This window comes from Trachemys scripta, chromosome 1 (genome assembly GCF_013100865.1).
Source record: "Trachemys scripta elegans isolate TJP31775 chromosome 1, CAS_Tse_1.0, whole genome shotgun sequence".
Classification (NCBI taxonomy): domain Eukaryota; kingdom Metazoa; phylum Chordata; order Testudines; family Emydidae; genus Trachemys; species Trachemys scripta.
This window is the reverse complement of record NC_048298.1, coordinates 291,505,658-291,531,428: the sequence shown is the minus strand read 5'-3', so window position 1 is coordinate 291,531,428 and position 25,771 is coordinate 291,505,658. Positions and strand designations below refer to the sequence as shown.

The following is a 25,771-nucleotide window of genomic DNA, read 5'->3' as shown; positions in this document are numbered from 1 at the left end:
ACTTCATCATGCGTCTGATGAAGTGGTCATTCACCCACGAAAGCTTATGCTCCAATACTTCTATTAGTCTTAAAGGTGCCACAGGACCCTCTGTTGCTTTTTACAGATTCAAACTAACACGGCTACCCCTCTGATACTTAATAGACTAGTTACCTTTCTGGTCTAATATCAGGCTCCTCAGGTTAAAATCCAGGTCCTATGGCTGTAGGCTTCCTGCATAGATACTTTTGACTTCCTGATGGATTTGACAGTGGAATTTAGGTACTTTGTCCTTTAATTCTTAAGACACTGAGAACCTAATCATCTTGTAAGGTGGAATATGCAAGGTTTCTTTTTCACTTCATGCGAGTTTTACCCTTCATTTGCTTTACCTATAATAAACTTTTTAAACGTTCAGAATCTACATAGATGCATCTGGGTCAGCTTTCATTGATCTCTAAACTTATTTGCACATAATGGTGAAATGGTTTGTTACACTGTAAAATCATGACATTCTATCAGTAACTTTATTCTTATTGTAGTCTTTCAGAGGTGATCCAGGGTTCCTTTCAAAAGGTGTCATGTTGACCAAAGTGTGCTAGATGTGGCTTCTTGTGATGGCTAGAGGGAGTTATTTAAGAGCTCTGCAAAGAGTTCCCAGTCCCTGCTTGGTCAAGGAACCTTGGGATCAGTGGACTACATACCCCAATTTGCTAAAGTGATAACTAACATCATGATTTAATTTCCTCATGATGTGGGCCAAAAAAACATACCATTTTAACTATTCAAAAAATAATTTTGTGTGATGTATTGGGATATCGTGTTAACAGTAATTAAGGTACTAACTTGTTACTGTTTTACTGGTACTTTCATTCTAAGAGTTTGAAGCCCTCATTTCCCTGTATATTTCATATTAGTCTAACAGATTTCAAGTTTTCCCTGTTATTTATGCCAACTTCAAATAGAATTTTCTTTAAAACTTGCTATGCTGAGCTAATGGAGCAACTACCTTTTCTTTTCACTTCAGTACACATCTGCGCTTGATGGTGCAGGTTGTGAGTGAAGGGGAGAAATTTAAACTTCTTCTCCACTTCCCGGATAATATCTGCTAAAGGAATAGAATGAGTCAGTCTGCCATCAGATGCTTCTTCCTCGATCTTGGATATTCTTTTCACCCCTACTAGAAGGCTCTAGAGTAGGAAGAAAATTATTCCAAAGAAGTTGCGGCAAGATAAGAACTCTAGTAGCTACTGAGTATTGGAAGCTATTGAAAAATGCCAGCTGAGCTAATTAGTTGTCTATTTGACACAATCAATTGAAGTCTCTACAGGAGCGAGTTGCCACTCTGAATTCATCAACTAGAATCATCAATAATGCACCTTCTTTAAGGAACTTGTCTGTGAGGAAGCCTATTTAGATGATGATTAAGTAAATTTCTCAGTTTACTGCAGGCTGAGTTGGAATTTGCTGTTCATTGCTTCTCGCCAGCCTTATGTACAGCATTAAATATAACAAATTAATGTTTAAAACTCTACAGATACGATATACATATTCACCTTCAAGGGTCATAAGTCTATCTTAATATCATCTTAAGTCTATTAAAGGATTTGGTTTTTTTGGGATAAGTATATTATTGTGTAGGACTTTAATACTCTATTGGACAAAGGCCAGTGGCAAAATGGATTTGAATGATTGTTTTGAAATTGGAAACAAAGACTTCTAGAGAAGTAAATAAAATTCTACCGAGACATCTGTGTAATAAATAGCTTGGTATAGCCTTCCATTTACGTGAAAAAGCAACTTTGTAGTCCCGTGCAACTTCTGATAACTTACGTGTAAATATTTTTTTACAGTATTTGATTTAAAGTTGCTTGTCCTGCATATCTTCTTACAGATGAACTGAAAAGTCATGTCTGGTAAATCAGGATTGCCCTGTTTCCTTCAAGAGTTGATGACCTCTATAATTGGTCAGAAAATAGAGAAATTTTAATAAAAAACATTTTGAGCAGAAATCTTTTCCCAATATTTACCCATTGCAAATGATATCATTCCTTAAGGCAGAGTGTTGTAGGTGTTCATGATGTTACAAACTGTTGCATGAGGTACAAGGGGTCCTGAACTCAGCTCATCTTTAGCCTCGTTCTGTGGTCTCCTAGACAACTGAAGTGCAGCTGTTGCATTAATCTACAGTCTTTGACTTCCAAGAAATATATCCAGCATCTAAATTATAACGCATGAGTGTAGACCAGTTCAGTGTCATCAACCCTTGCAGAAGTATGGCTGGGTGGACTAGGTCTGGAGGCCTCACAGCCCTGCATCACCTTGCCCCAGAGTAGAGCACTGAATAGTCCTCCAGGCAGCCTATAGTGGCTGCAGAGGAGCAGCCACTTAGAGGGGTTGCTGGCATGACCGATAAGGGGCCAGAAGGGCCAGATAAAAGGCAAGCAGCAGAGCAGATCCATCAGTTGCTGTGTGGAGCTCAATGAGGGAGGACTGGGTGCCTCGCTGGCTAGACGAACAGCTGGACTGAGGACAGCTCACTGCACAGAGCTCATCAGACAAACCGAGTCTAGGGAAGGCTGCCAAAGACCAAGTGCCTGGCTGGATAGAAGAGCAGCAGGACCATCAAAAGGTCATTCTTCTTCGAGTGATTGTTCATGTCCATTCCAAGCAGGTGTGTGCACGCCACATGCATGTCAGCCGGAAGATTTTACTATAGCAGCGTCCGTAGGGTCGGCTCCGGCGACCCCTGGAGTGGCGCCCTCATGGCGCTGTATATAGGGGCCAGCCGACCCCCCACCCTCTCAGTTCCTTCTTACCGCCGGTGACGGCTAGTTGGAACTTCGCTTGCTCTTCAGCAATCATGGCAGTGTTCCGTCATTGTTGTAAATAGTTAGTGTTAGTTAGATATTAGTTGGGGGGAGGTTTCACATTTTTCGTCGCCCCGCTGGGGCATGCCCGGGTCCCCAGGGTTCAAATTCTGCCGGGACTGTGGGAAATTTATGCCGAAGAGTGACCCGCACTCTTCATGCTTAAGGTGCCTTGGAGAGACCCACCAAAGGGATAGATAGGTGCAGTATCTGCAGGGCTTTTGGCCCCAGGACTCTCAAGGATAGAGAGCAGAGACTTAAAGTCCTCCTAATGGAGGCGGCACTGCGGCCGCAATCAGATCCTGGGTCTTCCGAGCCGGCACCCAGCACTTCATCCTCGGTGCGCAGTGCCCCGGCACCGGAGATAAGTCGTGAGACCAAGGCCCCGAAACCCCAGCACCGGAGAGAGTCAGCGCATAAGAAACCATCCTCTGTAAGACACCACTCTCCATCACCAGTGCCGGTTAAAAAGAACAGGCCGCTGACGGAACAATCTCCCCACCGGGACTCTAAAGCTCCGGCTCTGTCCATGAGTGTTATAGGACAACTCACGCCGCAGACCCATCTGGCCATCCCGTTGACTCCCGCCCGGAGAGGGTACGGTCGAGTCCGGAAAGACCTAGATCCCTGGACATGATGGAGGAGGTGCGCCTCCCATTGACTCCGGAGGCGTTCGAGACCGCATCAGACCTCTCGAGCCTCCCGGTGCCGGCGTCACCGCACCGGTGCAGAGACCCTCTGGCTACCGGTCCGCCCCATTACCAGTTTAGGGGCAAACCGGCGATGCTCTCGCCGCGCTCTCCACGCCGCGTCACCTTAGCGGCACTGGTGCAAGCACCCCCTCCGGCGACAGTGGGTACCGCGCCTCCTATGTCCTCCTATTCAGAGACTTCTGACTCGGAGGTGGACTCGTATCGCTCTAACAGATCGAGGAACAGGCGATCGTCCTCGCGTACGAGTACCGAACCGTACCCACCGCAGCAGCAGTGGCAATCGCCCCCCCCAGTGGCCGTTCTGGATGCCGTGGGCCTATCATCAGTCAGTGGGTCAGGCGTACGGACCCCGCTCATGAGCCGCATCTGTCTCTTCAATGTCGGCAGCCCCGCCGCTAATGCCACCACCACCGGCACTGCCGTCTGACAGGAGTGTGCCACAAAGGGACATGGCGCCCCCTGGTCAAACAACGGCACTGACGGGGACCTTGCTCCCAACAGCGCAGGCACCGTCCAGCACACCTCGTCGCTCGGTGGCGACCCTGGTACCAGCCGTGGTGCCGCATCTTGAGCCCGCACCGGCCGCGCAGCCTGAGTACCATGTGCCGCAGGCCCTCGTAGAGGGAGAGGTGGTAGATGAAGAGAAAGATGTCCCCTGCAGAGGGCCTTCATCTCCAGACAAGGCAGTAGCGGAACTTCAGCGGCACCAGCCCTAGAGGACAATAGGATCCTCCAACAGCTCCTTACTTGAGCGGCCCAAAGCCTCTCGATACAGACTGAGGAGGTCGAGGTGGACACAGATCCTGTGATTGATATCCTGACCCCGTCAGGCCCATCTAGGGTAGCCCTACCTCTCATAAAAACCATTGCGGACACAACCCGCACCTTGTGGCAAACTCCAGCCTCGTTGGCCCCTACGGCCAAAAAGACTGAGAGGCGATATTTTGTTCCAACCAAGGGGTATGAACATCTTTATACACACACCCCACCGGACTCCCTAGTGGTAGATGCAGCCAACCAGAGGGAACGCCAGGGTTTTCAGGGGACTACACCTAAAAATAGAGAGGCTAAAAAGTTAGACCTCTTCGGGTGCAAGGTATAGTCAACGGGGGCCTGCAGTTGCGCGTTGCCAATCAGCAAGCCATAGTGAGCCGGTATGGACACAACACGTGCTTGGCTTTGTCTAGGTTCACGGACCTCCTCCCACAGGACTCGCGAACTGAGTTTTCGGCCCTTGTTGAAGAGGGGAGATTAATTACCCGGGCTTCCCTCCAGGCGGCCTTGGACGCGGCCGATTCAGCCTCACGCACGTTGGCCACTGGTCTGGTCATGAGGCGCGGAGCCTGGCTTCAAGTTTCCGGCCTCCCTCATGAGGTCCAACAGACGATCCAGGACCTGCCCTTCGAAGGGCCCACGCTCTTCTCGGAAAAGACTGATAAGAGGCTCTATAGCCTAAAGGATTCACGAACCACCCTCCGTTCTTTAGGCCTACACACCCCTGTTACTCAGCGTAGGCAGTTCAGGCCGCCGCAGGCCCCTCGACCGTACCAGCCTCAAAATCGAGGGGATGCCTTGCATAGAAGGCCGAGAACGGGCAGGTGGAGGCAACAACAGCAGCCCTTCGGACAGTCATCTGCCCAACCAAGGCCTACACAGGGGCCTAGACCACCATTTTGATGGCTTGGTCGAGGACAACCTCCCAGTCAGAACCCAGGATCCGTCCAACCTTACCTTTTCGTCACGTCTGTCCCCCTTCTATCGTGCATGGGCCCGGATCACGTCGGATGCTTGGGTGCTTTGCACGGTAGAGGAGGGATATGCTATCCAGTTCTTCTCCCTCCCGCCCCACCAACCCCCCTCTCCGTCCCTCTTCAGGGACCCCTCTCACGAGCAACTTCTACTTCAAGAAGTTCAGTCCCTCCTCGCATCAGGGGCAGTGGAGGAGGTTCCTCAGGAGCTACGGGGCAAGGGCTTCTATTCTCGATATTTCCTAATTCCGAAAGCGAAAGGGGGCCTCAGACCTATTCTGGATTTGTTGAGACGCCACAAGTTTGTGAAGAAGCTCAAGTTCCGCATGGTCTCCCTGTCCTCCATCATTCCTTCCATGGATCCAGGAGACTGGTATGCTGCCCTCGATTTAAAGGACGCATACTTTCATATCGCGATAATCCTTCAGCACAGGCGTTACCTCAGGTTTCTCGTGGGCAACGCCCATCTACAGATTACGGTTCTGCCCTTTGGTCTGTCAGCAGCTCCGAGGGTCTTCACGAAGTGCATGGCAGTTGTGGCAGCCTTCCTGCGCAGACAGGGGATCCAGGTATTTCCCTACCTGGACGATTGGCTCATCAAGGGCAGGACCAAGGCACTGGTGGAGGCTCAGGTGGTCATCGGGCAGATCTTCCGCTCACTCGGCCTCTTACTCAACGAGGCCAAGTCCACACTATCTCCAACTCAAAAAATCGATTTCATTGGAGCAGTTCTGGACTCGACACAGGCCAAAGCATATCTCCCAGAGGCCATATTCCGAACTATATCCAACATCATTCTCGGCCTCCAAAGTTACCCTCGCATTATGGGACTTTTGCGTACAGAACATAATTCACCTGACAACATCCTACCTCCCGGGCACGCACAACGGGCTCAGCCACTCGTTCCAGGGTCACGAGTGGTCTATCTGCTCGGATATAGTTCTCTCAGTTTTCCGACTCTGGGGTCATCCCCAGGTGGACTTGTTTGCCTCTAGCTAGAACAGGAAGTGTTGCCAATTCTGCTCCCTCATGGGACACAGTCCGGGGTCCCTAAAAGACGCTTTTCTCCTCCCTTGGGCAGATGGGCTTTTTTACGCCTTTCCCCCGATTCCCATGATTCACAGAGTAATCCTCAAGACCCGTGGAGATCACACTCGGCTCATCCTGATAGCACCTGCGTGGCCGTGCCAGCACTGGTACACGTCTCTCTCCTGCACGTCTACAAGGGTGCCACTCAGGTTGCCCCTACTACCGGACTTGATCATGCAGGATCGCGGTCGCCTCCTTCACCCAAACCTGGAGTCACTGCACCTTACAGCTTGGATGCTCCCTGGCTAATCCCAGTAGAGTTGCAATGCTCTCATCAGGTCAGACAGGTCCTGTTGGGCAGCAGGAAACCCTCGACAAGGACCACGTACTTGGCCAAGTGGAAGCACTTCTCCCTCTGGGCCACACAACGGGGTCAGGCCCCCTTGCTCGCCCTGATCACTCTCATATTGGACTATTTGCTACATTTGAGACATCTGGGACTAACTCTCTTGTCAGTTCTAGTACACCTTGCTGCAATCTCGGCGTTCCACCCTGGAGAGTGGGGGGACCTCAGTGTTTGCGAACCCACTCGTTGGACGGTTCCTTAAGGGCCTCGACAGATTGTTCCAGCATATTCGTCAACCTGACCCTGCTTTGGGACCTCAATTTGGTCCTGTCCGCCCTCACAGGGCCCCCCTTCGAACCGCTGGCTTCGTGATCGCTGTTATATCTTTCATATAAGGTAGCGTTTTTGGTGGCTATCACATCAGCCCGCAGAGTGTCAGAACTCAGAGCTTTAACATCTGAACCTCCATACAGTCTTCCACAAGGACAAGGTCCAATTCAGGTCGCATCCAGTGTTCCTGCCTAATGTGGTTTCCCAGTTTCACATGGGTCAAGACATTTTTCTCCCGGTATTTTATCCAAAACCACACTCCTCTGCGAAGGAGCGTAGACTGCACTCCCTGGACGTTCACAGGGCTCTCGCGTTCTATATCAAAAGGACAAGATCCTTCAGGAAGTCAACCCAACTTTTTGTCGCCGTGGCCAATAAAATCAAAGGGCTCCGGGTCACATTACAGCGAATCTCGGCTTGGATCAGAACCTGCATCCAGGAGTGCTACAGTTGGGCCAATATACCAGCCTCGTCTATCATGACCCACTCCACGAGAGCGCAGGCCTCTTCAGCTGCGTTCCTGGCCCAGGTCCGACGCAGGAAATTTGTAGAGCGGCCACCTGGTCCTCAGTCCACACCTTTACGGCGCACTACGCCATCACGCACCAGGCCAGGGAGGATGGTGCATTTGGCTGTGCAGTCCTTCAGTCTGCAGTGACCTCCGACCCCACTGCCTAGACTCGGGCTTGTGAGTCACCTGCTTGGAATGGACATGAACAATCACTCAAAGAAAAAATGGTTACTCACCTTCTCGTAACTGTTGTTCTTCGAGATGTGGTGTTCATGTCCATTCCAATACCCACCCTCCTACCCCTCTGTCGGAGTATCGGCAAGAAGGAACTGAGAGGGTGGGGGGTCGGCTGGCCCCTATATACAGCGCCATGAGGGCACACTCCAGGGGGCGGCGGAGCCGACCCTACGGACGCTGCTATAGTAAAATCTTCCGGCTGGCGTGCACGCAGCGCGCACACACCTGCTTGGAATGGACATGAACCACGCATCTCGAAGAACTTCAGTTACTAGAAGGTGAGTAACCGTTTTTTATGAGCAGACTAAGCACAGAACTTGGCCAGACAAGAGTACCGAGATGGCTTTTGCTGGTCTGATTGCAGAATGAGCCCCGGGAGGGCTGCTGAAAAGGACACCAGCTGAGGGTACGGAGATGGGCAACAGCTGCGTGTCTGACGAAGGCAGTGCCTCTGGGAAGAAGCCTAAGAGCTATGGCCCCATACCAGGGCCATGATAAGAACTCGGGACTGTATACCTTGGAAGGGGGGCCAGTGTATATGGCTCAGTTGGGGGGTAAGTCGCTGAAGACCAGCCGAGAGAACCGTTGGCCAGAGAAAGGGGGCGCTCGTGAGAGGCAGGTGCCAACACCATTACAAGGAGGTAGAATTCTGATTTGGCAGTTGACTGTTCTAGTCATCTCTATAAAGGTGTGTAAGATCAGCAACCTTAAGCATAATTTGTTCTTACATATTTTGCTAGTGAACAATAGATTTTTGTTCTTTTAGGTAAATAGCTGTAATAACAGCAATGTTCTTGAATAAAGTATCAGGGGGTAGCTCTTTTAGTCTGTATCTACAAAAACAACAAGGAGTCTGGTGGCACCTTAAAGACTAACAGTAACTAAAGACTGTTAGTCTTTAAGGTGCCACCAGACTCCTTGTAGTTCTTGAATAAATACCTCCGTAGTCAGCTGTCTTATAGCTAAAATGTTTGTGAAATTAAAAGGCAAGAAAGGTTCCTCGATCAGTTTAAAAAAAAAAAAAAATCAGTGGGAAGTTTGCCTGAATGTCTTCAGGCTTAGGCCCAAAGTAATTGCAGGTAAGCCTGGATTTTACTAGAGTATAGGGGCACCAACGCCTGGGGTACGTCTTCACTACCCGTATCGGCGGGTAGCAATCGATTTATCCGGGATCGATATATCACGTCTCGTTAAGACGCAATATATCGATCCCCGAACGCGTTCACCGTCGACTCTGGAACTCCACCAGAGCAAGCGGCGGTAGCGCAGTTGATGGGGGAGCCGCGGCCGTCGATCCCGCGCCGTGTGGACCCCAGGTAATTCGATCCAAGATACTTTGACTTCAGCTAAGTTGCGTATCTTGGATCGATCTCCCCTTCCCTCCCCCCCTCAGTGTAGACCAGCCCTTGTATAAGACTGGGAGAAAATACTTTGTCCATTAGAGATACATAAAAGCATCCAAATAGGAAGTTTTGAAAAATTGGGTTGTTCCTCTTAAAAGAAACAAAGACAGTAGTGTAATACTTTGATGATTCACACAGGATTGCTGATCTGGAAGAGTTTAGATGTGGAACATGATGGACAAATAGTCACGAAAAAGACTATGACTGTTCCCTTTCTTGTTAATGTAATTTATGATACTGATTAGGTAAAGATATTTTTGTCCCTTTGCTGTATAAATTGACATTGTTCCTTCATCAGCTGTAGTACAAATGCTTTTTACTAGTGATTCAGAGCTCCTCCTGTAATAATGAAATCTGTTTTAAATTAAATGAACTGCAACCTAATTAGCTTTCAGTTTTTGCTTCACAGTTGTAATAAACTACTAGTTGACAGGATAGCATACCACAACTGTTGCTTAGAACTTAAAAACAAGACTGGATGATCTTCGCAAACTGAATAAAAAGAATGAGTACTTTAGACATTTACTTAAAACAGTTTATGAATGTTAAATTGGTTTATAATGTAGTTTTTCCCTCAGAAGAAATTGATCTTCACTGTTTAATTTCAGTGCTTGAGGTTTTAAGTTCTCTGTAGCAATAAAATATTAAATTTTGTAAGTCTCTGTTAAAAATTTAGGAAAAATATCTTGAGGATTAACCTGTAGTTCTTAGTTTTGTATTTTTACACAAAAATTTAAGTCTGAATGATGAGGTCCAGAGCAGTTTCATGGACTCTTTTGCATTTCTATCCTAAAACAGAGGGTTTTTTTATATATTGGTTATGGTGGGAAAGATTTATCAAAGAGGAGGGTCTTGCAGCATGCTCTGAATGGTCAGATCATGGAAATGTCTAATATCTGGAATGTCACTGCACAGCTAAATCCCTGGACTAAGAGTGCTTTCTCTAAAGCTTTGACCTGAGTTTTGTAAACTATTTTGTCCAAAGGAGCACAGCTGTTTTGGTGGATTATGGATGGAGAAGTAGTCTCTGATATAGCTGAATCCTGACCCAGTTATGGCTTTTAAAGGTCAGAACTGCATTGAAAAGTTTTCTCAACATAGCTTCGTCTCTCAAGGGTGTGAAAAATCCAGAAGAATTTTTTGTCAACCTAGCTACTGCCTCTCAGGGAGGTAAATTACTTAAAGTGATCAGAGAACTTCTCCAGTTGCTGCAGTAAGTGCTTTCACTTAAAATGCTACATTTTAAGTGTAGACACAGCCAAAGATTTTGCAAACCTGTCAACAGAAGCAGACTGGAAACCATTGGACAGAAGAAAGAACAGAGAGATGCTCCTGGTGCTGTCACAGGATTCCATCTTCAACCCCAGATACAGTGAATTATAGTAACCCGCTCTGAATTGACGCATGCATGGATGGAACACACTGGCTAGATCCTCTTCTTGAAGGTTCCTGGAAGTCTCATGGTGGAAATGGGAAGTGCCAGTGGCAACACAGGTGGTCTGATTGTCAAGGCTTAATTATGAGTTGAACAGGACCTCAAGGCCTTCAAGCCACTTTGACAGACAAGGTCACAAAATGTCTTCTGTAATTTTGGACACTATCTTAAATGACGCTGATGTAGAAAGCTTGTCAATGTTTATGAAGACTTGAATAGTTAATGAAACAGGTGTGTGGATGTGCATGCGAAAGAGAGAGAAAATCACTCTGGAATGTGACCCAAATAACTGGGACCACCCAGTTCTAAATTCTGTTTCTAGAATATTAGTTCTCAACCTTTAGGTTGTGAAGATGTTTTCTTGTGATTGTATAGTATTCTGAAAATCTTAAATTTTGATTGGTAGTAGAGGAAGGAGTTGCAAGATCTTCTGGTTATGAAGATAATGTTCCACTTGTTAACAGCTACACTGTTGGATTTATTGACCATTTAGTATTTGCATATGTGCAATTAATGAAATTCTCAAAAAGACTAACCATTTTTTGTTACTTTAACATATGACATTATGAAATGTATAGTCAATAAATGTAAATGCCTATTTTGGGTATATGTAGCATATATATTGGTTCTAGGATTGCAGGTGTAAAAAGATTGAGGAACCTATTCATAGCCTAGAGTATTGCCATGGAACCAAACCATCTACCTATGACCCCAATCCAGCACTCTCTGAAATCAGTGGGAATATTTCCCTTGACTTCAGTGGTGGTGGATTGGGCCATTGGTGCACCACTGTGGGTTTAAGCAAGAACCTTTTACATTTGAATGTAGCATTTCTAATGTAATTACACTTTCTTTTAGGGAAGAAACCCTTTTTTTCTGGAGCCAGCAATAATTATAACAGTTACTGATGGGAGTAAATTAACTACCACGAGTGGGATACAGGATGAGGTAAGGTCTAATCTCTGTTTATCTACTGTACCAGACTTTTTGACAGAAGGCTGATACGTTAGGATTATCAGTTATTTAAACGTGTTCCAATGTACATGAGACAAATTTAAACAGTGTTTCCTTGAGTTTGAGACATTCTTATGTAATCATACTGTGCTAGAAATGGTTTGAAAGCCTTTTCAGCACTAAAAACTTGAGCATATTTAAGGAGTATCTTTAAACAGATTTGAAGAGTTTCTAAAATACTCAGTTTGCCAGTTTCAGAGTCTGATTTAAAATACTGGCAGAGACATGCAACACAGTTCTGTTGAAGGTAATTGGGATATTAGTTCGATACACTTATCAAATGAGTATACATAACTTTTTAAAGGGCTTACCAGAATGAATTTTATTGTACTGAAGAATATACATCTTGAAAATGTGTAAACATACATAACTTGTATAGACCTGATTGATTTAATGTAGTGATCTTCCAAGGGTGGGAACCATGAACCAGAGAGCAGGTTGGGACATGTGAAGTGCAGAAGAAGAAGAGATTACTTCTGGATTTTATAGCTGTCTGTTTAGAATTATTGTCTGGGCTCTGGAATGTCTCATAGCAATCTAAAACAAAAAGGTGGGCTAAAGAGGAGTTAATTTCAAATTAAATCCACATCTATACCTTAGAATATTTAAGATTAAAATACTGGGTCCATGCTCACAATAAACTTTACGGGTCACCATAGCTAAAACTCTGAGGCAATAAGCTGTTGCATCACCAGATGGCATGAGCTTCCCTGCTTATGAAGTTGCAACCATTCCCAACTGCTTTTATTGTCAGATCCTCTTCTTAGATGAATGGTGAGGAGTTCTTTACTGATACAATGGTTCTGGTCTGGTTTCTTATGCGTACAGGCCTTGAAACAGAAAAACATTGTTAGCTGGTCCCTCTTTTCAAAAGCAAAGGCTAATATCTGAGCCCCTTTCAGTGCTGGTGGGTTGTGTTTTTTTTCTTGCAACAGGTTCTCAAACATTTTTGTATGGTGCATCACATTTTAATATAGAGATTATCTTACAGACCACCTCCCTTCTGAATTGTAATTGTGCAGACTTTCTCCTGTTTTCCTGGTATTACATTCCTGTGGCAATTAGAGAAAGTGCTTTCATGGAAAAGTGATATTAAGAAAGTGTGAAATATATTTTTAGCTTTCTTTTAATGCACTTAAGTTGATAAGGAGCAGGGTAGGAGAAAAGACAAGGTTGCATAATGTGCCAAGCCACCTGTCTGTGGTCCACTACAAGTAGTCTATAATTCATTTTGATTTCTGCTTTAGCATATTTGATGTTTGGGGTTTTCTTTTTTGGTCTTTGGATTAGTCTGTCCCCCCCCACCCCCCTACTTATTGAATAATGAGATAGTCTAGTACTGCTCCAAGTGTGCTCACATAACTTTCCTCCCAGAGAAACATTGATATTTTTGATTCCTGCATTGGAGATCATCCTAATGCATCTGATTATGAAGTTGACTTCAGGGTCCTTGAGATTATTCCTGACTTCCCATAAGTTTGTTAGTCCAGATGTTTTTAGAATTCTTCAAAGGCTACAGTGACACTATCCTGTAGGCAGTTCATTCTATAATTGCACTGTCTATTTCAATGCAGATGTGATTAGTTTGTCTAAATATCACTACTAGACTAACTTTAAACAGTCTGCATATTTCTGTTTTCCTACCATCCCCTGAGTGAAGGCAGTACCCCAGCCTAGCTGCTGTTAAGGAGCCACGAGCTTTTAAGGCCTGACTCTGGACGGACAACCACAGCCAATAATCAGGAAAGCCACCTGTGTACCTTTTGGATCTAGCAAATTACCACCTAGTATCCAACCTTTCTTTCCTGAGCAAACTAACCAATAGTTCTTGAAAGTGGTTTTCAACTACTCCTGTACATTGCTGAGATCTCGGACCTTTACCAATCAGGTTTCATGCTGGAACACGAACTGTTATATATGCAGATGGGCTACCACTTCTTGTCCATTGATGAAGGGAAGGTGTTTTCTCATATTACAAGCTGCTCCTGCAACGTTTGCTACTGTTATCCGAATACTATTGTTCGGCTTTGATATTTCAGGAGTTATTGGGAGAAACTCAGCTGGATGAGGTCCTTCCCTTAGGATTGTACTCAGAGTGGTGATATAAGTAACTTCTTTTCTGCTATCAGACCACTCAACTGTGAAATCTCTCAGTGCACTCACGATGATTTTTCCCATCCTGTTCTTGGTCTAATAATGGAAGTCTCAAGGGATGGCACTGTAGTGCTTCTTATGGTTAAACAAGTCTTCTGGCCATACCAATCCAGAAGAGTCTGGATCATGTAGTGCAAATGTGGCTACTTTTTGTTCTACCTGCCTTTCAATATGACTTGCCAATGGGCATTGGTGTCTATTATTCTCATTACAAGAATACAGTAGAAGATACCAAATATACAGCAATAACCTGGATGCATGGCTTTGGTGTGCCCTCTGACTGATTTCAAGTGACGGGTTCTGTTTGGGAAAATGTTCACGTATCATCTACTCTAGCCACTTGAAGCAGCAAAAGGAGACTTACAGGGCAAATATCAATTTGACTATTGAGAGAATTTACTTATTCTGTCCTGTATAAATTGTGAAACTGAGGGTTATGTATCCATTCCATACTTTCAGAGCCCATGTGTGTTTTTTTTTTAAAAAGTTTCTAATTCCAATGGGCTATTGGACAAAGATACTCTAAGTCAATAAGCAGCAGTGTGGCTGAAATTGTTCTTACAGGAAATGCTTGTATTCTGCAAGTAAAACACAAGAAACACAAACAGCTGAGCTCTCAGTCCACTAATCAGTTATATGCCCTACACTCTGTCATATCTACCTTTAGAGCGATGGCATAGCAGGCTCAGGGGAGGGTGCGGGAAGGGGTGGAGTGGGGGCAGGGTCTGTGGCAGAGCCATGGGTTGAGCAGTGAGCACCCCCCCCCCGAGTACATTGGAAAGTTGGCGCCTGTAGCTCCAGCCCCCAAGTCGGTGCCTATACAAGGAACAGCATATTAACTTCTAAAGAGCCGCATGTGGCTCCGGAGCCACAGATTGGCCACCCCTGCACAATCAGAACCTCCTTTGCAAAGGTAGTTTTGGGGTAGAATTTTTCCTGGAGGGCTGCATTTTCAATTTTAAAAATTAGAAGAGCAGGAAGAAGCTTCTGACTACCAACCATATTTCAGGTTCTGTTCTGGTCTTAACCGATAACCTTTGTACATATCATCGGGCATGTTGGTTAGTAATGGAAACATAATACATGTCTGAATCATTTTTTGATTTTGTTCTTGTGTGGTTCCAGTTCTTTGTTAATTAGATTAAGCCAGATTTTCACTGGTATTGACAGTAATATTGTCAGCATGTAATCTGTTAATTCCCTCTGAAACCACCTTCAATTAATTTTATGTTTAGTGTCTTTAAAATTCCTTGCTTTGTCTTCATAAGTCTTCATGCTCTTTGTAAATTTCAACGTTCTTGAGGTACTCAACGCAAATAGAGACATAACCTTGTTGTGAGGTCCACAGTGTGTCATTGAGAAGCTGGGGCATCAGTCTCTCCCCTTTCAGTTAACTAGCCATTCGGCTTACTGGTTGCAGAATAACTTTAGGAGTTATTGAACTTTAGCACTGTTAATCACTACTGCCGTTTCAATGAGTAGTAAATAGTGTTCTGAGTGCCAATACATTGGATGTTCAGAATAATTGCACCTAGAAAGTTGTTCTTCAAAGTAGAGTCCTTATAGGTGCTCCACTGTAAGTGTGCTTGCATCCCTGCGCTGCTGATCGGAGAACTTTGGTAGCAGTATCCGTTGGGCCCACACATGCGCTGTCTCTCCTTGTGCTACGCCACGAGCCTATCCAGCACATGTGGGCTAACCTTCCTCAGTTCCTTTTCAACCACCCTGGCTAGAGATGGAGCCATTAGCAGTCCATTAAGACTTATCTTAATCTACTTATCCATCGTAGTCTTCTAGTTGTAGTTTTTCTCTTTCTCTCTCTCTCTCTCTCTCTCTCTCTCTCTCTTTCTTAAAAACAGAAAGAGACTTTATTTTTCTTCCCACCTTTTCTCTCCTGTCAGGTGCCCTTTCCACCAACAGCCTATGCTCTGTTTGCCAGGCTTCAAGAAGTGCCTTACTTGTAAAGAGGCAATCCTGATTGCAGATAAACACTCTCCATGCATTCACTGCCTCGGGGTAGGCCACATACAACAGAAGTGTGGTCTTTGCCAACAGCTCTGGCCAGGATCCCACAAAAATAGAGCTCTGCCAGAAGACTGTTTTCGTGGCGGCAGCTCTCCAACCTCAGTCACCTGGTTAGACATGTCTTCCCTACAGCTTTCTACATCTCAGGGCTATTGGTCGAAGCAGGCTGCAGACCCTCTCACAAATCTTCTAAGAAGAGAGCAGGAAGTTCCCTTCATGAGTCCGAAGATACAGAACAAGATGGTGATTGCTTGTGGCTAACTTGAGCACTGAGACCATCTCAGACGGGCACCCATGGCTCACAGAGACCAACAGTAACCAGTACTGCTGACAGGCACATGGACCCAATGGGCATGGGCACCGAGTCATTGGCACCAAAAGACAGGAGTAAGCACTCCTCTAAAAAGATGATCCTGGTATGTGAGCCTGCATCTGTAACACCAGCGGTGGCTTGATCATAGAATATTAGGGTTGGAAGGGACCTCAAGAGGTCATCTAGTCCAAACCCCTGCTCAAAGCAGGACCAATTCCCAACTAAATCATCCCAGCCAGGGCTTTGTCAAGCCTGACCTTAAAAACCTCTAAGGAAGGAGATTCCACCACCTCCCTAGGTAACCCATTCCAGTGGTTCACCACCCTCCTAGTGAAAAAGTTTTTCCTAATATCCAACCTAAACCTCCCCCACTGCAACTTGAGACCATTACTCTTTGTTCTGTCGTCTGCTATCACTGAGAACAGTCTAGATCCATCCTCTTTGGAACCCCCTTTCAGGTAGTTGAAAGCAGCTATTAAATCCCCCCTCATTCTTCTCTTCTGCAAACTAAACAATCCCAGTTCCCTCAGCCTCTCCTCATAACCGGAGATTCTCTGGATTAAGTTTAGAAGTGTGAGTAACAAGGGTGATGTCATGATGGGAGTCTGCTATAGACCACTAGACCAGGGGGATGAGGTGGATGAGGCTTTCTTCTGGCAACTAGCAGAAGTTGCTAGATCGCAGGCCCTGGTTCTCATGGGAGACTTTAATCACCCTGATATCTGCTGGGACAGCAATACAGCGGCGCACAGACAATCCAGAAAGTTTTTGGAAAGTATAGGGGGCAATTTCCTGGTGCAAGTGCTGGAGGAACCAACTAGGGGCAGAGCTCTTCTAGACCTGCTGCTCACAAACCAGGAAGAATTAGTAGGAGAAGCAAAAGTGGATGGGAACCTGGGAGGCAGTGACCATGAGATGGTCGAGTTCAGGATCCTGACACAAGGAAGAAAGGAGAGCAGCAGAATACGGACCCTGGACTTCAGAAAAGCAGACTTTGACTCCCTCAGGGAACTGATGGGCAGGATTCCCTGGGAGAATAACATGAGGGGGAAAGGAGTCCAGGAGAGCTGGCTGTATTTTAAAGCATCCTTATTGGGGTTGCAGGAACAAACCATCCTGCTGTATAGAAAGTAACTGGTGTGAACAAGATTCCCATCCCCCCTGGCACTGCCACTGATGCCAGGATGATCGATACAGACAGAACTCCGCTGTTCAAGAGACCTCTGGATGCACCAGAATTCCCTCTTCTCGGTACCAAGACCTCCGCACCAAGCCTCTACTTGAAATATCCCCGCTGCCATGCCATGTCCCTGTGCTTTCTAGTGAAGGTTCAGACAGCGAGTCTGAGGCAGTAGTGTCGCAGTACTCCTCCCAAGCTCCATATGGGGCTCACTATCAACAGAGCTCAAGGATATATCCACAGATGGCCCCACCACCACCGTTCTGGTATGGCCACCCCTGGGCTCCACCACCACCCCAATGACCATATTGGGACCCTTGGTGGCATACTGCCAACATACCTCTCGAGCTCCAAACCTCGCCCGAGAACCCTTGTGGCACACTCCCTTGGCCACACAATCCAGGAGTTCAGAACTGCCTTACAACTTAGACTAACAGGAAGCCAGTAACAAGGAAGTGACTCTGAGGACCATATCCTCCTCTCCAGATGAAGCTGTCATGCCTTCTCCACCATCTTTGGCGGACGATTTCCATCTCTTTCAGCAACTGGAAAAGAGGATGGCAGACACTCTCCAGATTCCATTGGAGAAAGTCAAGGATACCCACCATCAACTCCTTGATATTCTCTATTCTGCCTCCTCAAAGATTGCCATCCTAATTTAATGAGGCCATTTTAGGCCTGGCAAAGACCATGTGGCAAACCTCATCATCAGTGGCCCCGACCTGCAAGTGAGCGGACAAAAAATATGTCCCTGCTAAGGAATCTGAATTCCTATTCTCCTATTACCACCCAACTCCATCGTTGTGGATGCTGTCAACTCTCTCGGCCAACACCACCAGCCAAGGGCTTCTCCCTACAACATGGATTGGAAATGCTTTGATCTGTTCAGTAGAAAAGCATACTCAGCCACTCTACAATTTTGTATCACCAACTACCAGTCCCTCACGGCAAAGTATGATTACATAATCTACTCTAAGCTGAATGACTTTATTGAAAAAATGCCAGAAGCACATCATGGCTCATTCAGGGCCATTATCCAGGAGGGCCAATTAGTGGCAAAGACATTGCTGCAATCTGCCCTTGACATGGCAGCTAGGTCTATCTCTACAACTGAGGTGATGCAACGAGTGTCCTGGCTTCATTTGTCGGGATTCCCAAAAGAGGTGCAATCCACGGTTGAGAACCTTCTGTTTTGAGGGCACGAAGCTCTTTGAGAAAACTGCTGCCTCCCTTTATATCCTGAAGGATTCCAAGCTACCCTCTGGTTACTGGGTATCTATACACTGGGACAAAAGAGACTATTTAGTCCCCAATCCAAGCATAACCATGCATGTGTCAGTACCAACCTCAGCTCCACTATAAGCTGCAAATAAAGAAAGGGAAATTCCCTAAACAGAAAACATCTGGCCCACAATCTTCATACCAGCCCTCTACAGCTAAACACCACTTTTGATGGGCAGGTCAAGGCACCATTAGACCACTCCCCCCAACTGACACAGACGATCATTGTTCCACACCCATTTGGCCACTGATTGGCAGTGTTCCGCAGTGCCTGGAAATGCATAACATCAGACCAATGAGACTGTCTGAACTGGGTACTTCATTCAGTTTTACCTCCTGACCCCCTCACAACCTTCTTCCTCATCCCTCTTCAGGGACTCTTCTCCACGAGAGTTTACTATGACACAAGATAGGTCGCTTCCTCCAGCTAAGAGCCATAGAACTAGTACCTCAACATCTATGAGGGAAGGGGTTCTACTCTCGTTATTTCCTAATACCCAAAAGAAAGGGAGGTTGGAGACCCATACTAGACTTCAGAGCTCTCAACAAGATTGTCAAGGCTCAAAAATTCAAGATGGTCACCTTATTGATGATCATTCCAGCATTGGAACAGATAGACTGGTTTTCAGTCCTCAACCGCTAGGACATCTATTTTCACATCTCGATCTGCCAGCTCACAGACAATTTCTCAGATTCACTCTGGGACATGACCACTACCAGTACAGACTGCTTCCCTTCGGTCTATCATTAGCCCCGAGAGTATTTTCCAAGGTTCTCTCATTGGTGGCCACTCATTTATGCTTTCAAGGGATAATGATTTATCCATACCTGGATGATTGTCTCCTCAGAGCCCGATGTCTCTGGGAAGCTCACCACGTCACTGACACTACGATACATTTGTTTATAGGCCTGGGACTACAGATCAACACCCAAGATGTCAACCCTCACTCCAGTGCAATATCTGGAATTCATAGGGCCTGACCTTGACATGTTAGAGGCCAAAGCCCTCTTACGTCAACACAGGTTCCTATCCTTAGTCTTACTCATAGACACCATTCAAAGCAGTTCACAAATACTGGTCAACCTTTGCCTCCAACTCTTCGGACATATGGCAGGGGCACGGTGATGATACCTCATGCCAGGCTTCACATGCAATGCCTCCAAATATGGTTTGGCTCGGTTTACATACCAAACAAGGACAGGTTGTCACTACCCACCAGGATCAAAAACTCCTTAAACTGGTGGAAGGACCCAGCCAATGTTTGCAAAGGGATCCCCTTCTTGAAAACGTCACCAGCATTGCTCCTTGCCACCAAGACATCACTCATAGGTTGGGGTGTTCACCTAAATGACCTCAGGCCACAAGGCAAATGGTCGCCCATGAAGATATCCTTCCACATCAATCTCCTGAAGCTGAGAGTGGTCAGAATGCCTGTACCCATTTTCTTCTACTGATCACACACACAGATCCTGACAGACAACGTTGCCTGTATGTACTACATCAATTGGCAGAGGGGAGCCAGATCGGCCTTCCTTTGCGCAGAAGTTATGAGATTATAGATTTGGAAATCTCCCATGACGTTACACTGTCTGCAGCATACCTCCAGGTACACAAAACTCGGTAGCGGACAGTATCAGTTGCAAATTCCCACACGACCATGAGTGTGAGATGCACCATATAGAGGTACTTCATGACCTATTCAGATGATGGGGGACACTGTCTACAGATCTGTTCGCCATTCAGCTGAACAAGAAGTGTCCATGCTACTGCTCCAGACCGGGGATGGGATAACACTCCTTAGGTGATGCTCCTCCCCGGGACAGGGACCTTTTCTACACCTTCTCTCCATTTCCCTCACTGTCAAAGGTCCTGCTGAAAATAAAAAGGGATGGAGCTCGTGTCATTCTGAGTGCTTCTACTTGGCTGAGACAGACGTGGTACCCTTACCTCTCTCAGCTTGCAACATGTCTGCTGATCTCTCTCACGGCGATTCCGCACCTCCTCTCACAGAGCAAAGGACATACCCTACATCCCAACCTTGGAATTCTCTGCCTCAAAGCATGGCTCCTGTTTTTTTCCCAACACCTAGAAAGCTTCTGTTCAAGAGACATGATGCACTTACCTGCAGAAATGGTCCAGGTTTCAGATTTGGTGCACGCCCCAACAAATCTTCCCAGCATCTGCAATTCTTCTACATATCCTAGACTATGCTTTTAACCCTAAAATGGTATGGACTATCTCTAAGCTCTCTGAGGGTCCACCTAGTGGCTATTAAAACCTTTCACCAACCTGTAGAGGAGTACTCAGTGCTGTCACACCTAACTACAAAAAGGTTCCTCAGGGGCATAGTAAACTTATTCCCTCAACTTCGGCTTCCTGCCACCAGATGGGACCTGAATCTTGTACTTTAGGAACTGATTAGGCTCCCCTTCGAAACCATGGACACCTGTTCACTAACGTACCTATCCTGGTAATGGCTTTCCTGGTAGTGATTATCTTGACCAGGAGAATAGGAGAGATAGTAGCTCAGATGGCGCAGACTCCCTACATGGTATTCTTCCGGTTAAAGTCAGACTGCATCCAAAATTCATCCTTAAGGTAACCTCCTACTTTCACATCAGTTGATTCACCTTCCAATCTTCTACTCCAAGCCTCACCAAGACAACAGGGAGGCTATATTGTGTACCTGGATGTCAGGAGAGCCCTGGCCTTCTACCTGGACAGAACAAAGGCCTTCAGGAACTCCCCTAGGCTCTTCCTCTGCACAGTGGAAAGTTCCAAGGGCTCAGCAATATCAGCCCAAAGACTTTCCAAGTGGTTCTCAAACTGTATCAGACTGTTACCAAGTCTGTCATATGATCCCTCCAGATGCCATTCGTACACACTCAACAAGGTCAATCTCCTCATCCGTTGCCTTCTTCAAGGATGTCATTATCTCAGAGATCTGGAGAGCGGCAACATGAGCATCAATCCACACTTTCGCAGAACACTGTGCCATCGCTGGGGACTCTGCCTTTGAGCTGTCTTCTGCTCCATGGTGCTGTCATCTGTAGCAGACTCAACTCTGAAGTCCTGACCTCCAGAAGGGATACTGCTTGGGAACGGCCATAGGGACACTACTGGAAGAAGAAATGACTCACCTTGTGCAGTAATGATGATTCTTCGAGACCTGTGTTCCTATGAGTGCTCAACAACCATCCTCCTTTCCTCTAATTCAAAGTTCTTGTTTTGACTCTGTGGTAGAGAAGGAACTGGGGAGGGTTAGCCTGCATGCGCTGGCTAGCATCATGGCACAGCATGAGAAAAGACAGCACATGTGCGGGGCCCAAAGGACACTGCTACAAAAGTTCTCCCATCATCAGCACAGGGACGCAAGCATACCTACAGTGGAGCACCCATAGGGGGGAAACATCTTGAAGAACCACTGTTACCTGCACAAGGTTAGTAATTTCTTCTTTGTCCTTTGTTCAGACAATGAAAATAAAATGGGGAAGATGTGTTGTACTGTGTATTCTTGGATGGCATTGTTAGCAGCTTAAAAGTTCTTCATAGTTCTCTTCAGATGCTATGAGTCAACAGCATGCAGTAGGAAGGCATTTTTTTCCTGTATGGATGGTTGTTGAACATTGATGTTCTTGAGTGAACATGAGATGTCATCTTATATTAATATTAATTTTAATCTTCTTATTTTTTTTCCTCTCTTCTTGCACCATGTCATGGTGGACCTAAACGTTAAAATCTGTCTGTAGTATATCCAAGGTGAAGTGCTTCAATCACTTCTTTAAATTGCTCATTGTGTGCTACATTAAAGGTGATATTGTCATAAAAATTGCAACTCTTACCAAGTTAAGTCTTTGACTTTTAGTTCTTATGGTGTAATCACCAAACGAACCCCAGAAGTTGTCAAAGGATAAAGATAAGCAGGAACTACTCTTCAGTTAAGCTGCTGTGCAAGCTGGAAGGCCTGTAACAGAGACTTAATTTATCATTAGTGCTAGATTTTGATAACGATGGTACTGAAATGTTTCTTTTGCAGGATCATCATACGCACCAATATTCTGGTCTTCCACTTAGTTGATAGTTTCATTCATTGGTGCATTTTATCTTGAAGATGAATGCAGAGAAACAGACTTTCTGAAACGAGCCTGGATCCTTTCAGTGCTTACCAAAAACAAACTTCAATTTAGTGTGCTTTAGGCAAATGAGATCTTAATATTGCTGTGGAAAGAACATTGCAGTAATGCAGTTCTGCTTGCAGGAATTCTCAATAAAACAAGTTTAAAGGACTTAAAAGTAAACGTACAACTTCAGAACTTCATATTGCTGTGAAATGAGTTTATGTACAGTGTTGATTGGATTATGGATCTCCCATATTTATTTATATATAAAATATCTGATCTTTGTTATATTGTAAGCTTCTCTGGGTTACATATCCATTTGGTTGACTTGTACAATAAATTGCAGTCATGTAGCTACTTGATTTTGAATTCACTGTTTTGTGAAGAAAGTTTAAATATTTTTCTCTTTAGCTCCATTTACCTCTCAATTCTCCTTTACCTGGAAGTGAATTGACTAAGGAACCTTTTCGCTGGGATCAGAGACTATTTGCTTTAGTTCTGCGTTTGCCTGGCATCACAACTCCAGAATCAGAGCAGATAGCAGGTGTGCCCGTTGATGACTCAGCAATCACACCTATGTGTGAAGTCACAGGAGGTGAGTGCCTTAACTTCACTTGACAAAGTAGATCTTTCAGAAAAGTGATTTTAGCATATAGCTCAGTTGTATTAGATAGTATTTGAAAATTTCTGACTCCTTTGTTTAATCTCTTTAAAACCCTGGGCACAACGGAGCTACATATTACAGCTCTCTTTAGTACATAAGTACTAAAATTACAAATAAATTCATCTTAATAGTCTTGAAAGGATGTGCATTTGCGTTCTTCAGCAGTTTTGACCAGAAGGGGGAAAACATACTTTGTGTTTTAGGCACTCAGCCAGAAGTCTTAAGAATCATGAAACCTGCTCAATAGTGAGATAGTGTTCAGTTTGCTGGCACGGGACATGCCAGCATTTGAAGGCCATGGAATGTGTTTTCTTTTGAGAACTTATAAATATTTCTTAAATTAAGAATATTTTTGGACAAATGTCTGCACTTTCCCTTTTCTTCCACTGTGTCTCGTGTTCTCTTGTAATCGCTCATGATTATCTGTCTCGTTTAGATTGTAAACTTCTCTGGTACAGTCCAGAAGTTGTCTTGTCTATAGAGTGCCATGAACACACACCAAGTATTTTAAAAAAAAAAAAAATCCATTTGATAGTAATTGGGGTGGGAGAAGAGGGAGAAAAAGAGAGAATTTAAAGGTGTAAAAGAAACTTCAAGCAGAAGTGATCCCCGACTTCTCAGAATGTAAAGCAGATGCCTCAACCACTGGATTAAACAGGCTTTTTGATTCATTTAAAAGGTGTTGAAGTGTGCCACAAGGGGGAGCTCACATTCCAAGAATGCAATAGAGACATTAAGTTAACAAGGAAATTCTTAAAATGTTAAAGGAAATAAAGTTAAAACAAAGTATGTTTCTTACTTGTTACCAAGATGCATGCAGAACTTCATTAATGAAATCATTTAATAGACTGTCTTGCTGCTTCAATGAAGTGACATGTTTTCTTTGTAACTTGTTTATATATTTCTCCATAACTAGATCAGCAAAAAATCATAAGTCAGCCCTTCTAGTTTCTTGATGAGTAAGAATTAAAAGAGCTAAATGTCAGCAGCTTGATTAAAGGATGACTAAGAGGGGATGTAAGTCTAAAAATACTTGCTAGGCATAATCTCCAAAGTAGAAGAGAAAATACATAGTGATACACAGAGGTATAAGTAGGAGAAATAAAATGAAATTATGGAAGGAAAAACATTTACAGATGTATTAGGCTGTGCAGTTGCTACCAAGGGAAGTTATGAACTCGCCAGTGTTTTTTACGTCAAGGTGTGGAATGAATTTTATGTGCATCAATATGGAGGTGATGTGTGGTGGGGGTGGGGCCGAGGGGTTCAGAGTATGGGAGGGGGCTCAGGGCTGGGTCAGAGGTTTGGGGAGTGGGGGAAATAGGGGCTCTGGTTGGGGGAGTGGGCTCTGGGATTGGGCAGGGGATGGGGGGCTCAGGGCTGGGGCAAAGGGTTGGGTGCAGGGGGTGAGGGCTCTGTGGTGGGGCTGGGGATGAGGAGTTTGGGGTGCAGGCTGCCCCAGGGCTGCGGTGGGGAGAGAGGACTCCCCCAGCCCTCTCTCGCCGCAGCAGCCTGGAGTTGGGTGAGAGGGGCCTCTCCCTGGCCGCGGCAGTTCTGGCTGGGCTGGGCCTGGCCTGGTCTGGCCCAGGCCGGGGGAGGGGCTCCTCTCCCTGGCAGCTCTGGCAGACCTGGGGAGGGGCTCCTCTCTTGGCAGCTCCGGCTGGGCCAGGGTAGGGGCACCTTTCCCCACCTGCACGGCCCTTGATAGCCTGCTGCATGGCTGCACAGCTTACAGGGAACTTAGGATGCCCCCGTCAGAAAACAGACTTAAAATCTAGTGTAGGAGACAATCCTGCATTGATGTGGACTGCATGACCTTATAAGTCTCTTTCCATTGCTATCTTGAGCATTTTAACAGAACATAAAATCATACTAGTTGTGCTATATCTTTTAAAAGGATTCAGTGCAATATTGAATGGTATTAGGGGGCAATACCTCAAGTTCCCCATCAGGATGTAATAGAAGTACTCTTTTGGGGGGGGGGGGGGGGCGTTGAGACATTGATACAAAGAGCACAGCAGGGCGTTATTTGTCATTTGGATCATTTCCTTATATTGACAAACACAATCTATGAAGACCTCTATTCTATACGCACAAAACTTGTTACTTTAAGTAATTGTATAGTTTGCTGATACTTTTTTGATTTTTCTAATTACTATGTGGTTGGTTATACAGCAGTTACCAATAAGATATTTGCTAACAATAATCCACTAACATAATATCTGAGGTGCTACACTATTTCCTTATACAGGGTACTTCAGAATGGTACATAACTGCAGCACCTCAAATACCATAATGTGGTAGATGTTGTCCAACAATGCTGATATATGGTGTTATCTGAATGGCCACTGCTTTATAAACAAAAATACCTGCCTGCATGGCCAATACAATTTTGAGAATGTAATAAACATGCAGTATAT

General features: G+C 45.4%; 1 protein-coding gene across 5 annotated transcripts in view; it reads left to right on the top strand.

Moving 5' to 3' along the window:
* The window catches only part of INTS6 (integrator complex subunit 6), a 90,439-nt gene that overhangs the window by 17,387 nt on the left and 47,281 nt on the right, over positions 1 to 25,771 (top strand). For all 5 annotated transcript variants that reach the window (XR_004644120.1, XM_034758536.1, XM_034758534.1 and 2 more), the window contains 2 exons: positions 11,460 to 11,549; positions 23,099 to 23,282. Coding sequence is in view for 4 of the 5 variants with exons in the window: in XM_034758536.1 (XP_034614427.1) it covers positions 11,460 to 11,549; positions 23,099 to 23,282 (274 nt within the window). In the remaining variant the exon portion in view is untranslated. The remainder of the gene's footprint in view (positions 1 to 11,459; positions 11,550 to 23,098; positions 23,283 to 25,771) is intronic.